This window comes from Aethalodelphis obliquidens, unplaced genomic scaffold (genome assembly GCF_003676395.1).
Source record: "Aethalodelphis obliquidens isolate GAN/ISIS:26980383/991018 unplaced genomic scaffold, ASM367639v1 scaffold72, whole genome shotgun sequence".
Taxonomy (NCBI): domain Eukaryota; kingdom Metazoa; phylum Chordata; class Mammalia; order Artiodactyla; family Delphinidae; genus Aethalodelphis; species Aethalodelphis obliquidens.
Genome location: NW_020838016.1, coordinates 315,809 through 331,791, shown reverse-complemented (window position 1 = coordinate 331,791; position 15,983 = coordinate 315,809). Strand labels below are relative to the sequence as shown.

General features: G+C 37.4%; 2 protein-coding genes across 4 annotated transcripts in view; one reads left to right on the top strand and one right to left on the bottom strand.

The window, feature by feature from the left end:
• ACAD11 (acyl-CoA dehydrogenase family member 11) overlaps positions 1–15,983 on the top strand; it is an 81,204-nt gene that overhangs the window by 49,571 nt on the left and 15,650 nt on the right. For all 3 annotated transcript variants that reach the window (XM_027091670.1, XM_027091669.1, XM_027091671.1), the window contains 3 exons: positions 1,084–1,182; positions 14,815–14,881; positions 15,509–15,594. In XM_027091670.1, coding sequence (XP_026947471.1) covers positions 1,084–1,182; positions 14,815–14,881; positions 15,509–15,594 — 252 coding nt within the window. The remainder of the gene's footprint in view (positions 1–1,083; positions 1,183–14,814; positions 14,882–15,508; positions 15,595–15,983) is intronic.
• ACKR4 (atypical chemokine receptor 4) lies at positions 2,076–6,667 on the bottom strand. Its single transcript, XM_027091679.1, has 2 exons — positions 6,027–6,667; positions 2,076–3,623 (listed from the first exon to the last, which is right to left on the bottom strand). Exon 2 carries the CDS (start codon positions 3,612–3,614, stop codon positions 2,562–2,564), a length of 1,053 nt encoding a protein of 350 aa, XP_026947480.1. The 5' UTR covers positions 3,615–3,623; positions 6,027–6,667; the 3' UTR covers positions 2,076–2,561.

Below are 15,983 nucleotides of genomic sequence, written 5' to 3'. Positions count from 1 at the left end.
TGCAGTAAAGCAGTCTTGTAAAAGTGTCCTATGGAAAACTTTCTGAAGACATTAAGTGTTGAGCAAGCTTTATAGAATGCAAAATAAATAGATTGGTGAAAGCATTCCTGATGGAATTTGCAGTTAGAAGTTGTTTAAGATACTACAGAAATAGAGTCACAGATGTCAAAAACAAATTTATGGTTACCAAGGGGGAAAGCGGGGGAGGGAGTGGGGAGATAAATAGGGAGATTGGGATTAACATATACACATTACTATGTATAAAACAGATAACTGCTGAGAACCTACTGTATAGCACAGGGAACTCTACTCAATACTCTGTAATGACCTATATGGGAAAAGAATCTGAGAAAGAGTGGATATATGATTCACTTTTCTGTACAGCAGAAACTAACACGACATTGTAAATCAACTACACTCCAATAAAAATTAATTTTAAAAAAAAAGAAAAAAAAGAAGTTGTTTAAGATACTAAACCTATGGTGGGGAAATCTGGCTTGCAAATATGTAGTACAGATTTTCATTGTGGGAAGTAAAGAACGATTTTTTTTTTTTTCCTGTACTTGGGCCTCTCGCTGTTGTGGCCTCTCCCGTTGCGGAGCACAGGCTCCGGACGCGCAGGCTCAGCGGCCATGACTCACGAGCCCAGCCGCTCCGCGGCATGTGAGATCTTCCCGGACCGGGGCACAAACCCGCGTCCCCTGCGTCGGCAGGCGGACTCTCAACCACTGCGCCACCAGGGAAGCCCAAGAACGATATTTTTAATGCACGTTTGATGATTGGAGAAAAGATTGAGTTGTATCCCAAGTCATATATCACTGAGGATGCCAAGAACACAATTCAGATAGTTGATCTATCTTGAGTTGTTCTAAATACTTCATTTATTCATTTTTCCAATGCACATTTATTGAATACCTACTATGTGTAGGTTGTAGAAGAACCAGGGGGAATGGGGGAAGGGTAGGAAGATGAAAAAGACAAAGATGCCTCTGTCCTGAAAGAGTTCACATTTCTTTAACTAAGGGTCTTTTGTAAACTAATGGTGTCTGCCTGCCTGTAAATTCAGCCTTTGCTTATTTATAGAGCCCGATGTAGCTTCAAGTGATGCCACAAATATTGAATGTAGCATCCAGCAAGATGGAGATAGCTATATAATTAACGGCAAGAAATGGTGGTGCACTGGTGAGTATTCTATTGATTCTTCGTGCTAGATACTGTGCTAGAATAATAAGATACATAGTTATTCATTTCATGACCACAGTTCTTTAAATTCTGTCTTTGAAAGCATTTTCAAATTTAGAAATAGTTGATAAAAAGAAAAGTAATTTTAAAACAATGTCTTGATTGGGCAATGTTTATTTAAGAGCAGAAAACGTCTTTTTTTTTACAGTTTGTGAGAGAAAAAATTTATATTAGTGCACACTATTTTTGACCTTTGTCATTTATATCAAAAATTTTAATAGGGGCATATTACATGGACTATAATAATTTATATATAATTGTTTTTAAAGAGATAAGCAGCCCATATTATTAAAAATAATTTATTGTGGTACATATTTTCATTGTTTAAAAATACAAGTATTTAAGTGAAAAATAAGAGTCTTGGGGCTTCCCTGGTGGCGCAGTGGTTGAGAGTCCGCCTGCCGATGCAGGGGACACGGGTTCGTGCCCCGGTCTGGGAAGATCCCACGTGCCGCGGAGCGGCTGGGCCCGTGAGCCATGGCCGCTGAGCCTGCGCGTCCGGAGCCTGTGCTCCGCAACGGGAGAGGCCACAACAGTGAGAGGCCCGCATACCGCCAAAAAAAAAGAGTCTTTAGACATAGGAAAATATATTATTTAGTCAACCCTCAGTAATTGACTCACGTAAATGGATGAGCCCTTTAGGCAGTTATAAAAATTGAAACCTAGATAAATGTGATTGTCTGAGGATTGCTTCTAGAGTATAAATGATAAATCTAACAGGATAACCAGCTTATTACTAAAGAAAGTTGACATCATAAAAGCAAATTACATGTTTAGAAACTTACCAGTAATATATTACAATAGCCAGAAAAGCTTTTTGTTTTTGTTTTTGCTTTTTTTTTTTTGATTGCCAATTGTTATTCTTTCTGGAGTTTTATGAAATCTCTTACAAATTAAGAAACAAGAAAAAGAAAAAGACATTGAATTTTGCTGCATAGTTATTCAAGTACTAAAATTATGCAGGGAAATTGTTCTTATATTAAAATTTAGATAATTTAAAATAATTATAAATGCCCCTTAATTTAAATTTCTTTAATAATCTGTTTTAAATGACCTAACTTATAGTGTTTTTCTTATGTATGACTGTTACTACTATTTTCCTATATTGTTAATTTTAATTTCCATGTTTTATGCATTTATTTTTTGTTTCCTCTTTTTCTTGGCTTCTACCTCACTCCCCTTCCCCACCCTAACCTCTTCTTTGTTATAAGTTGCCACCACAGTGTTTGAGATTTGAATTTCAGAGAAATGCAGATGTTTGATCTGAGGGAGAAACCTCATTCATGTGTATCAAAGCAAGAGACAGAGCAGTTTTATATTTAAATGCTGAAAGTACTGGTTGGCTCTGTAGCATCTTCAGAATCGAAAGGAATCTCCTCCACATTTTGTCTTTGTCTTCTCCAGGACCCATATTTCTTGGCAACTTTCATGATGTAGATTTTAAAAGAGTTTCCCATAAAAACATACAGGACCGGGTTGAGGCAGCTGTGAAAGAGTGCAATGCTCTCTGTGATTTGGATGGCAACATCCATACGTTTGCTCATGTCGCAGTTGGTGATCAGGGAGTAGATGATATCTATGGCTTGGCAGAACTTGACAATGTTAAAAGGCAGCTGAGTGACAAGGAAAACTATGACCACTGTGAGCAGAATTTTGAGGGGCCGAGATTTTGTAGTGTTTGGCATCTTGATGAGCGTCTTTGCCGTGATGAAGTAGCACACTGCCATAATAAGAAAGGGTATTACAAATCCAACGCAGATTTCCAGCATTTGAATTGATGCTTTCATTGATGTTCCTAGGTGGTATGGAAAGATGGGAATGCACCTAGCCTTGTGATTTACTGTATAAAAAACCAGCTGAGGTATACTCAGCAAGATGGCAGCCATCCAGACACAGGAACAGATGAGCCAGCATTGTTTTTGCACTCCCGATTGACTGGGAGCTTTAGTTACTGCCCAATATCTGTCTATGCTGATACAAGCCAGAAACTGCATTCCAGAGACAAAGTTGACCGTGTACAAGGCTGAAGTGACTTTGCACATGATTTTCCCTAAAACCCACCCATGAACTGCATTAACTGCCCAAAAAGGCAGAGTGAATAGAAGGAGTAAATCTGCCACTGCCAAATTCAGGATGTACACATCTGTTTTGGTTCGCCTCTTTTTGTAATGGGCATAAATCGCCACTATTATAGAATTGCCTGCAAGTCCAATGATGAAAGCTATTGTGAAGAAGGCAGGCAGGAAAACTTTTGCAAATTTTCTGACCTCTTCTTTTATACAGATCACTTCATACTGACTATAGTCATGAGTGTCATTCATTTCATTTTCCTCATAATAGTAATCTGTTGACTGGTTGTGTTCCAAAGCCATGGCTCCAATCTAAATGGCAAAAAGAATACAGGATATTTATTTTAATATTTCTTAAGTGGAAACGCCTTTGATCTAGCATATGTTTTATTCTTTTATTAGAGAATAGATTGTTGCCATAACATATGTGAGCCTGAATCTGCCACTCTTTGAAACTCTTTAATGGAAGCCACGTTGGAATATATCCCCAAGAGTAGTTTTTCATCCCTTGTTTTTACAAGTTTGTGTACAGGAGCTGGGATTTACAGAGGGAAGATAAAAATAATACCCTGGGGAATTTTATTAATCATTAAACCCTGTAACTTTTATATATACAACTTTGTGATTCTTACACAGTATATTGACAATAAATTAAATTTTAAAATTAAAATAATTTTATTTATTTAAAATAAATATTATTTTTATATATTTATGAATTTATTTTAAAATAAGTTAAATATATTATCTCAGCATTTTACTTAATTTTACTGGTTGGCTTTTATAAAACAAAGTCTCCTCTAGTTAGCTTCCCTCCAAAACCTGTCACTACATGCTGATTGTAAACTACTATTTGGTAGCACTGTTGTTCTACTAGTCACCTAAGCCTTCAGCCTGTACCATCCTTGATTTATCTCTTATCTTCATCCCTGATTTCCAGTCAGCCCCTAAATTCTGATTTTACCTCCCAAATAGGTCTCAAATCTGTCTCTTCCTTTTAATCTGTGCTCCTTGACACATCCACACAATTCAACCATCATTATTACCTGGCCTATTACAATATCTTCCCAAGTGGCATCCTACTGTTCTTCTTTTTTTTTTTTTTTTTTTCCGGTACGCTGACCTCTCACTGTTGTGGCCTCTCCCGTTGCAGAGCACAGGCTCCGGACGCGCAGGCTCAGCGGCCATGGCTCACGGGCCCAGCCGCTCCGCGGCCTGTGGGATCTTCCCGGACCGGGGCACAAACCCGTGTCCCCTATATCGGCAGGCGGACTCTCAACCACTGCGCCACCAGGGAAGCCCCGTCCTACTGTTCTTATTCCTCCTTACCACCTCCTTATCAAAACATTTTTCTTACTGCCATCAGAGTGCTCTCTCTCTAAAATGTCAATCCATCACTGCTGCTTATTAGCTCCTCACCTGAAAGACACATCCCTTCATCTGAAAGATACAATCTAAGCTCCTTACCATGATACCCAAGGCTCCTTCCATAATGTTGTCCTACCCATGGTTCCTGCTACATCTCTCTACTGTGCACCCTGCACGGTAGACAGCAACAATATTGATTTGCCAGCGATTTTCTGGCACACACCATGCTACAGCACATGTCTACATCATTACTCATTCTGTTCTTTTATCTGATGGACTATTTCCTGCCCTTCCCTTGAAGGGCCAGTTCCTACCCAGTTAACTTAGATGTCACCTCTCCAGAAGACTTTCCCGATCCAATAACTGTATCTGCATATCTCTCAGAGAACTGACCCCATCCTATGGAAGACATGTTTCTCAGACTACCTTTTCCCTCTGTGCTCTAAGTTCCCTAAGACTATGACCTGTTGGATTTATGTTTATAATTAATACCCGAAGAGAGTGCCAGGCCCACTCTAGGTGCCCAGCAAATATTTGTCAAACTAAACGTTTTACCAATAGGTTTAAAGCTATTACTCTAGAATGGAAGGATGATACTGCAGGAATCTCATGTCTCTTCATTAAGTTATTCTACTGTACTGGCTATTAACACCCTGTAGTATTAAGATAAGCTTGCACAGAATTCACAAGTTTTAAAATATATATAATAATAACTTTCAGTGTTTTTATTATAGTGCTGAGTTTTGTTATACTTTTTCCTTAGCCCTTCTGTCTCCCTTTATCCTTAAAGTTATTTGAAAAGTTCCAATCTGGAAGACTACTTTAGTCTTCGTTTTCTTATATGTTAATTATTAATAGGTAGGAACTTTGTTCTTTCCTTCTCTTTTATCACACAAATCTTGAACCCAGTGATAAGGTATAATATGGCCAAACAGTATAAGATATTAAGGAAAGATATTTTAAAAGAATTAATCATGCTAAAAATATGAATAAATAAGCGTAGGAATGGAAACTATTTGCAGAAGTGATCCTTCTGGCAGAAACATAGAAACACATTTAAATGCCTTTGTAATTATCATAAGAATAAAAAAATTTAACAATAAAACAAAGCAGGAAAAAATGATATAGCAAAACCTATTATTAACAAAGTTTTATAGGCAAGTAATCGTATTAAAATAATATTTTCTTCTTGCTATGTTCATATTTTTGTTTTAAGGTTAACATGTATAACTTTTCAAATAGCTCTTTTCTGCACATGTAAACTTTTATGCATACATAAATATACCAAACCTTTGGGCTTAAAAAAAAATCATATACAAGTCTGAATGGAAGAAGAAAGAAAAAACCAACCTGTTTCTGTCAGCAGACAGGAGCAATCTTGAGTGCAGAGAGTAAGATAGAATGACCTCTCTAACTCAGCATACTTTTATTTTCGTTTTATACCCCGCCTTTGTCTTACATCCAGTAAGGCTTTCAGGAAATTTAACCTTGTGAGCACTTGATCTTTTATTTTATGTATAACCATCCTGTGAACTCAAATCCAAGTTCTTAAGTGTCCTAGGTTACAAACTTGAAGGAATTCAATCTCGTTTCAAAAACTACAGACCTTTCGAAGTTTCCACTTAGCCAAAGGGAACAGGAACGTGCCTGCAGCTGAGGTACTGACTGCCAAACCAAAAGAATTCACCAGAGCGCCTCAAGGCAGCTAACAAGTATTTACTTGTAGGTAGCATCTAGAAAAATACTCTCTAAAATTATTTTGTCTAGGAAAGAAAACAAAAAATGATTGTAACCTAGAAAGTTATCTTTGTGAAGACTAAATTATCAAAAACTAAATTTTAAGTAATCATTAGGTATTTATAGTAGAATTTAAATCTTTATACCACATCATTTTGTATTTTTCTTAAACTATGAGACTCCCCTTGGCCTCACTGTACTCCTTATCTGTCCTTGACCCCAGAGTATGACTTTCCCCACAACTTTAAATTCTTGTTCCTTCCTGTAATCTTCTTCAATGGCCAGCTCCAAACTTTCAAAATCCTTCTGTCTGGAAAGGCTATCTCTGGCTATCTCCCCCTCCCCCTACTTCCAAACAAATGAAAGTTAGAGAAAGAAGATAAATGTATGCAGATTTAACCCTTGGCCTTGACTCTCCCTATATTTGCATAACAGTTCCCTTATTTACTTTCTCTAGGCTCAGTCTCCCCCTTCAGAAATTATTTCAGACCAATGCCATTTTTTCTAAAAGCAACTGATCTAACTTTCCTGTTGATTCACAGAAAAGAGACTCTAGAGCACTGGGGCCTTCATCTTCCCACAGTGTGTCTGGGGATACAGCCAACTTCTCCTCCTTGTTATCCACCAGTCTTTGAGAAGAGTTATTTGCATGCAGCTAAACCATCTCACCAAGAAAAAAATGCCTGACCAAATGTAAAATAGATAGCAAGTGGGAAGCAGCCCCATAGCACAGGAAGATCAGCTCAGTGCTTTGTGACCACCTAGAGGGGTGGGATAGGGAGAGTGGGAGGGAGGGAGACGCAAGAGGGAAGAGATATGGGGATATATGTATATGTATTAGTGATTCACTTTGTTATACAGCAGAAACTAACACACCATTGTAAAGCAATTATACTCCAATAAAGATGTTTAAAAAATAAATAAATAAAATAAAACACTTCCAAATTGAAAAAAAGAAAAAAGTGCCTGGATTTGTAGTGTTAGACATTTTCCATGGTGTAAACACTCCCACCATGGCCAATTTCAGCTACCAATGTGAAGTCACTGAGGGCAAAGTTGCTAAGAGATGAGCATATCAGCCTTCCTCAGCAGACTCTAGCACAATTCTTCCAAAAGAGGCATCTCTTCTCCTTACCATGGCTGATCATTACTCTGATCTCTTGCTGCTTGCTGAGGGATACTGCTCTTAAATTTATCCCTGCCCTCTCTAGACTCTCTGGTCTTTTGCCTTCTCTTACCTCTTATTCTTCTTTATCTTACGTATTTTGGGAGCAGGAGGAAGCAAACAAGCAACCTTCCACTAAATTCTTAGAATGGCCTACCCTCCATCCCTCATTGCCTCTCTGACTTATTTCCTTCTCCTCCTCTTTGCTTGCTTATTCTGCCACACCAACCTCCTTGCTGTTTTGAAATGTGCTAGGCACATTCCTTCTTAGGGCTTTTGTACTGGCTCTTCTATCTGCCTGGACTGTGCTTCCTTTCAGTACTTGCAACGCTCACTCCCTCATGTCTTTCCAGTCTTTGTCCAATCACCACCTTCTCACTGAGGCAACCCCTGATTATTCTATTTAAAATACCCTTCACAAACAAAACAAATGAACAAACATAACAAAACAGAAACAGAGTTATAGATACAGAGAACAAACCGATGGTTGCCGACAGGTGGGAGGGGGATGGGGGAGGAAAGAAATAGGTAAGGGAGATTAAGAGATTACAAACTTTTTTTTTTTTTTCTGTACGCGGGCCTCTCACAGGCTCCGCACGCACTCACGGGCGCAGCCGCTCCGCGGCACGCGCACGTGGGATCCTCCCAGACCAGGACACGAACCCGTGTACCCTGCATTGGCAGGCGGACTCTCAACCACTGCACCACCAGGGAAGCCCGAGATTACAAACTCTTAAAAAGAGATTACAGGGCTTCCCTGATGGTGCAGTGGCTAAGAATCTGCCTGCCAATGCAGGGAACACGGGTTCAAGCCCTGGTCTGGGATGATCCCACATGCCTCCGAGCAACTAAGCCCACATGCCACAACTACCGAGCCTGAGCTCTAGAGCCGGAGCTCCGCAACAAGAGAAGCCACAGCAATGAGAATCCTGTGGGCACCGCAACGAAGAGTAGCCCCTGCTTGCCCGAAGACCCAAGGCAGCCAAAAATGAATAAATGTATAAAAACAAATACATCTTTGTTGATATGTATACATTTAATACATTATTCCATAGCATACATCAAATTTTCAAAAAAAAAAAAGGATTACAAACTTCCAGTTGCAAAATAAATGAGTCATGGGGATGAAATATATAGTGTGAGGTATATAGCCAATAAGTAAGTAATATCTTTGTATGTTGACATATCATAACTAGATTTATCATAGTGGTCAGTTTAAAATGTTTAGAAATATCCAGTCACTGTGTCGTGTAACAGGAACTAACATAGTGTTGTAGGTCAATTGTACTTCAAAAACAAACAAACATAAAAAAAAGAGATCAGATATGTGGTTGCAAGAGGCAGGTGGAAGGGGAAGGGAATTGGATGAAGGTGGTCAAAAAAGGTACAAACTTCCAGTTATAAGATACACAAGTAGTAGGGATGTAATGTACAACATAATAAATAGAATTAACACTGTTGTATGTTATATATGGAAGGTGTTAAGAGAGTAAACCCTAAGAGTTCTCATCACAAGGAAGAAAATATTTTTCTATTTCTTTCATTTTGTATCTGTGTGAGATGATAGATGTTCACCAAACTTATTGTGATAATCATTTCATGATGTATGTAAGTCAAACTTATACAGAGCTGTATGTCAATTATATCTCAATAAAACAGAGGGCAAAAATTAAATAAATAAATTAAACTAAATACCCTTCACCTGCCTATACTCCCAATCAACCTTACCCATAGCACTTTTCATGTGCTAATGTACCATATCATTTATATTGTGTTTGGTGTCTAATGTATCTCACCCTGTATTAGAATATAAGCTTCATCAGATTAGGGACTTTTGTATAATTTTTCATATATAAATATATAGAATAGTGCCTGGCACATAGTAGATACTCAATAAATATTTTGAATTAATAAATAATTCTACTTTCCCTTCTGATTATTGTCCCATTTTACTTGCCCTTGATGCTGTAGTTCTTTAATGACTAATTAAATTTATGAATGAATGAATGAATCAATCAACCAGTCAGTGCTTAAGTAACTTATCTTCCACAGACTTATAAATTTAGCAATGCAGTTGGAATTTTAGATCCAGATCTTTAGCCTTAGACGATTTCTACTTTTTCATACTATCCCTTATGCATATGTATAATTCCATGATGTCATCTATTATAGAATTTTGATACATATTTATAGATATTTAAAAGTATCTGTCCTTTTCCTTCATTTCCTCCCCCATGTACTTTCAACCACATACTTTCTTGTAAATAGGATTCCCTTCTTGTAAATCAGTTATAAAGCTATAATCTTTACATCTTTTCAATTCGGTCATTATTTTTGCTGACTCAAACACATACCCAGCCCTTGGGGCATAAAGGGTCTCAGGATCAAGCTTCCTCTGGTAGTATATAGTGAGTCACACCTGTGTATGAAACATGGTGAAACTAGCTCACTGACTGACCTTTTCCTGTATTTTCCTCCTCAACAGAACTAGAAGAGGTGTTAATAGGGAATACTTGACAACATTTGAAAGTCAATCATAAAGCTTGGAGGATAGGGAAAGGCATCACTTACCTTAGGCAACTTTTCAAAGTATTTACTTGATGCTTCTTTAGCACCTTTTTTTTTTGCGCCTCTCTTCCACTTGCCTTCCACCATAAGTTTATTCCAACTGGCTTCTCACCATAAATTGTCTCTCACCCTTCCTCACCGGTCCTAACAGCAATGTCCCTTGTTCCTATAGAATCTCTCTCTCCACACCCATTTCTCATTTTCTTCTTGTAGTGCCATTTTTCTCAGTATTAGGTGCTTGGGAAGCAATCTGACTAAACTATATTTTACATTTTCACTGAAAATGTCTTCGATATTAAGATACAAATTGAGCATTATTTAATAATCTTATGATTACTCTTTAGTGTCCATACTACCTATTGAATTCATATTGTATATGAGTTTTTTATTTAGCATTTTTGCTTAAGCATTTTCACGTTATTCAAACTCACTATAAATGACATTTTTCGTAGCTAAATAATATTTTATGTGGATTACCATAATTTGACTTACCATTCAACTGCTATAGGACTTTGAATGTTTCCAGCATTTTGCTATTACAAATAATGTTATAGAAAGCATCTTTATAGATATGGTAGGAAACTGCACTTAATCTAATCTTCCTGAGGGATGTTGAAGAATGGGACTAACCATGTATAACTATCCCTTTTCTTATTACACTAAAGATAGCATTCTGTAGAATAATCTTAGAGTTCTTTCAATTAAGTGCATTGAAAGCTTCCTCATTCTTTTTAGAAGGGTTCCATTATGTGGACATACCATATAATAGTCTCCTATTGATGGGTATTGATTTATGCCCAATTCTTTGCAAGTATAAACAATACTACTACAGTTAATAATCTACATCTGTCAGTTCATTCAGAAACAGCTATACCTGTAGGATAAATCCCAGAAGTTGAATTGGTGGATCAAAGGATAAGCGAATCTGTAATTTTGATGGATATTACCAAATTGTACTACATAGGAATGGTATTACTTTGCACTTTCACCAATAATATATGGAAGTGTCTATTTCCCTAGAACGTTGCCAGTTGAATGTGTTATTCCACTACCATCTTGCTGTCTTAAATGACTTGTAACAGATTCAGTACCCTTCCCCTGCCCTTGCCAGCTATGTGTGAGATATTTTCCCTAAATTGTTTTTTGCTTTAATTTTGTTTCCTACTGTACAATAATTTTATACAGGTAAACCAGTCAATCTTTTTCCTTTGATTTCTTTTTTTTTTTTTTTTGGCTGCATGCAGGGATTGAAGCCGGGGCCTTGGCAGTAAGAGCTCAGAGTCCTAACCACTGGACTGCCAGGGAATTCCCACATTTATTTTTGAGGCTCAACATTTCTTTCCCATCCAGAGATTTCATAGATACTAAATTGTTTTTTCTTCTAGTTTTTTTAATGTCTTTTTAAAATAAATTTATTTATTTATTTTTGGTTGCATTGAGTCTTCGTTGCTGTGCACGGGCTTCTCACTGCGGTGGCTTCTCTTTTTATGACACATGGGCTCTAGGCGTGTGGGCTTCAGTAGTTGTGGTGCGTGGGATTCAGTAATTGTAGCTCATGGGCCTTAGAGCACAGGCTCAGTAGTTGTGGCGCACAGGCTTTGTTGCTCCGCAGCATGTGGGATCTTCCCGGACCAGGGTTTGAACCCGTGTACCATGCATTGGCAGGCGGATTCTTAACCACTGCACCAACGGGGAAGCCCTTTAATGTCTTGATTATTTAAATTTTTTTTAAATTTTCAATTCTGATCTATTTGGACCTGATTTTGATCCAACTATATTTTGTAATAGTGACAGCATGTAACATTTATTGAATACTTATTAAATGTAAACCTTCCTAGCAGTAGAGTAAGTGAATTTCAAAGGTTGTTTCCCCTATTAATAATAGCACATATTCCAAAGGCACACATGAGATTGTTTTTTTTTTAACTGAATGATAAACTTTTTCTTTTTTTTAACAAGTGGAAATTTCATTTTAAAATGTTACTTAACTCATATTGGTTTTTTATTCGTATTTGAATTAAAACTAAGTATTAATGCTAAGACCAAATGAAGTTTAAGTATTTCACCTTAGAAGTTCAATGTTGGTAGAAGAAATAACCTTGAGACTTTGTACATAGCTAACTGCACTTCACATTATATTATTGTTTATATCACTTTTTTTTATTGTTACAGACCATATCCATACCCAATAGTCATGTTTTTCTCTACCTGTCATCTTTCCTTGCGTTAGAGAATGATTTTGTTTGATAACCATGTGGTTGTAAGAGCCTGTGAAATTAAAACTCATCAGCAAATATCAGTAAAATGTCCTTTTCAGCCTGACTTAATCCTGGCACTTGAACAGTCTTGAAATACCACAGAGTCTGGATTAAAAACAAAATTATCTTATCTATGCCATCTGTTTTCATTCATGAAGGCCTGTGACACAGCAGATATATTTAGATGTTTTCTGGTCTATTCAGATTTCCTTTAATATATTTAATTTATGACATTTGGTATCCTGTTCATTAACTAAAATAACATGAGAGCAAAAACTCCCTTTAGAAGAAGGACATTTCTGTTGCTGCACCTGCCAAATTATGCTTGTAGCTAAGATGAGATGATATATTTGTGAGAGAGTTTTCCCATTTTCTGAAACATCAAGGTTAAATCAAAATATTTCAAAATTTACAGCTTATATATTCACCCTTACTTCCTCTACTTAATGACCCCAAAAAGGAGAGCCAATTTAGAAGTTTTATCTTTTAAGAATCTGAATTGTTTTCCATATTAGATTGAGCAAAGCAGAATTAAAGAATTATTTGCCTTGTTTCTTGAGTTTCTTCAAAATTTACCTGATATCTGAAATCTGTTGGGCACTTACATAAAGCTGTGACAACAATTTTTTATGATAGAAAGAACAAGACAAGAAATACTATTGGGAAATATTAGAGAGAAATATAGAATTGGAAAAAGATGGCTTTTGGTTAGGGTTTGAGGGAATTGTAGAGAAGATTTTACTTTTGAAGGATTCAGCTTCTGTTTATCTAGAATTAAAATCCATGAAACCTTAAAAGATTTACCCAAAATGTTCTTGATTACCAGGATAGAAAGTAGACAAAGAAAAGATCTGTAATGAAAATGAACCCCAAGTCATACCATTATGTCCTAATCTGATTTTCAGAAGTACACCCACCAAGGAGACACTGTGTTATATGGGGCAAGTGGCCTGACTCTTCAGCCTAAGGGCCTCAAGTCTTCCTACGAGTAAAAGCTTAAAAACCCCAAGTAGAAAAATATCCAGTTGAAAAATTAAAAGTAAGCCTTTCTGGAAAAGACTCTTTTCTCAATAATTTCTAGCTAAGAATCAAAGCATGATTACATATTATTGCAGAGCCAGGACGAATCAAGGGTAAAAAAAATTCCCCCAGCCCAGTGTTTTCAGATAAGAAATTTCAGTTAAGATGCACAGTGTAATTTAAGTATTATCATCTACCATTTGAATCATCCTGATGTTCTGAAATCTTCTTTCAGATTTTATCTTTATATGATTTCACATCTCCTAAAACCACTTTTTATAAGAAGTTATGTGTTTAACTTAATCTGACCCAGTTGCTTGCAGTCTTATAATTAGAACACCAGTTAAATGGTAGTTTCCCTGAGGCACTAGGTGCTTAGACTGGTGAAAATGAAACTTACTTTTTGCAAGAAGGCCCCTTTGGGGAATTGCCATAGACCTTAAACTGTAGTTAAATAAAAGTTTACATTAAAATGAAAATAGCTTTATATTTTCAAATTTTAACCCTTAATAAATCAATGAATGAAAACCTAGGCTTACTGAAGGTGGAATCAGAGCCTCATATATGTGGACAGCTCCAAGTAAACCATCTTCAGCTACTCCATAGCGTAACTAGGGCAAATGATGTAATCTGGGATGGGTACTGAAATCCTCAACTAGACTCACCCTCACCCAGCCCCATGGCTGGGGAAATTAGGTCTTTCTCAGTCACTGGTTGGGGAGTAAATATCATGAGTTTTAGTACTTCTTGTCCATATGTCAGAAAATATGGTATCTAAACAGGAGGAAATATGTTAGAAGAAGTTCACAACCTTTCTAGCATGCTGATGTCTGAAATGGTATGAATGGGAGAGCTGTCATTTTGTCTTAAGGGCTGCAGTTCTTTCACGGCTTCTTTATTTATTTATTTTTTTATTTTTATTTTCTTTTTGCGGTACACGGGCCTCTCACTGCTGTGGCCTCTCCCGCCGCGGAGCACAGGCTCCGGATGCGCAGGCCCAGCGGCCACGGCCCACAGGCCCAGCTGCTCCACGGCACGTGGGATCCTCCCAGACCAGGGCATGAACCCGCGCCCCCTGCATCGGCAGGTGGACTCTCAACCACTGCGCCACCGGGGAAGTCCCTCATGGCTTCTTTGACTTCTGGTTATTTTCGTGCAGCAGCTCTCATTGAGAAGTCCATTCTTGGCCTTGGCTAGTGATTTTTCTTGGGTGATACACAGTTTTGTACATAGCATTATTTTTTTTAATGAATTAAGGGTTTTCTTCCTGTATGTTTGTTTGTTTGTTTTCCCAGAGGTAAACTTAGAAAGATTAGAACTTTTACGGTGAAATGTCAGGCTAAAAATTTCTTTTTATGATGTATTGTTCTCATTTTCTCTCTGGTTTTAGGAGCTGGGAATCCAAAGTGCAAAATTGCAATTGTTATGGGAAAAAGTAACAATAACTGTGTAACCAGGTAATAAAACAATAGTGATTGAGAAATCTATGAGGAATAAGAGTAGGTCTTTCTCTGTATCCACTTAATTTACTTAAAACGCACCATTTGGGCTCACAAATCATAATAATATAAAATATATTATGACATTAAATGTCACATGTTTGTATTTCACAATTATTTTGCTAAAACATGTATTTAGAAAACGTTTTAGGGAGTGTTACTGTACATTCTTCACTGTGGAATTTCCTGTATTAAAAGTGTTGCTGAATCCTCAAAGCTGTTTGGATCAGATTATAAGATATATAAAATTTTTCAAAACTGTTTGTAAGTTAGACATTTAGATCCAAGGCAATAGTTTTGAAATGTTTAGTGTATTGAACATCAGTTGCCAGTTACCACTTTGAGCAATGAGAAGCCTCAGTTAAATAACTTTCACATATTTTAAAATCATCATTGTTCCAGATCACAGCCTGCATCTGAATGTACTTAATGTATGTTTTTTACACAGTTCCCATTCTAGACATCATTGCTTACATAATTACATGATAACAACAATGAAAAAATGACAGTTGAGACTCTGCCTAACATCTGTTTTATTTTTCCACTTAGCACACTTTTCCTAACATCTGTTTTTCTTTTGACCAGACACAAACAACACAGCATGATTCTTGTTCCCATCAACACACCTGGAGTAGAAGTAATAAGGCCCTTGTCTGTTTTTGGCTACCTGGGTAAGTACTCAGTCAACCTGTCCTTGTATTTGCAAGCAGGAGGACTAGAATATGCAGTAACACTGAAGGGACTAAATAGCATTTTTTTTTTAAATATTTATTTATTTGGCTGCATCAGGTCTTAGTTGTGGCACACAGGATCTTCATTGCGGCATGTGGGATCTTTCGTTGCAGTGGGCAGGCTCTCTAGTTGTGGTGCGCAGGCTCTAGAGAGCGCAGGCTTAGTAGTTGCGGCACGTGGGCTTAGTTGCCCCGCAGCATGTGGGATCTTAGTTCCCTGACCAGGGATCAAACCCATGTCCCCTGCATTGGAAGGTGGATTCTTAACCACTGGACCACCAGGGAAGTCCCCAGATAGCATTTTAATGCACAAGATGGGTTTTTAGAAA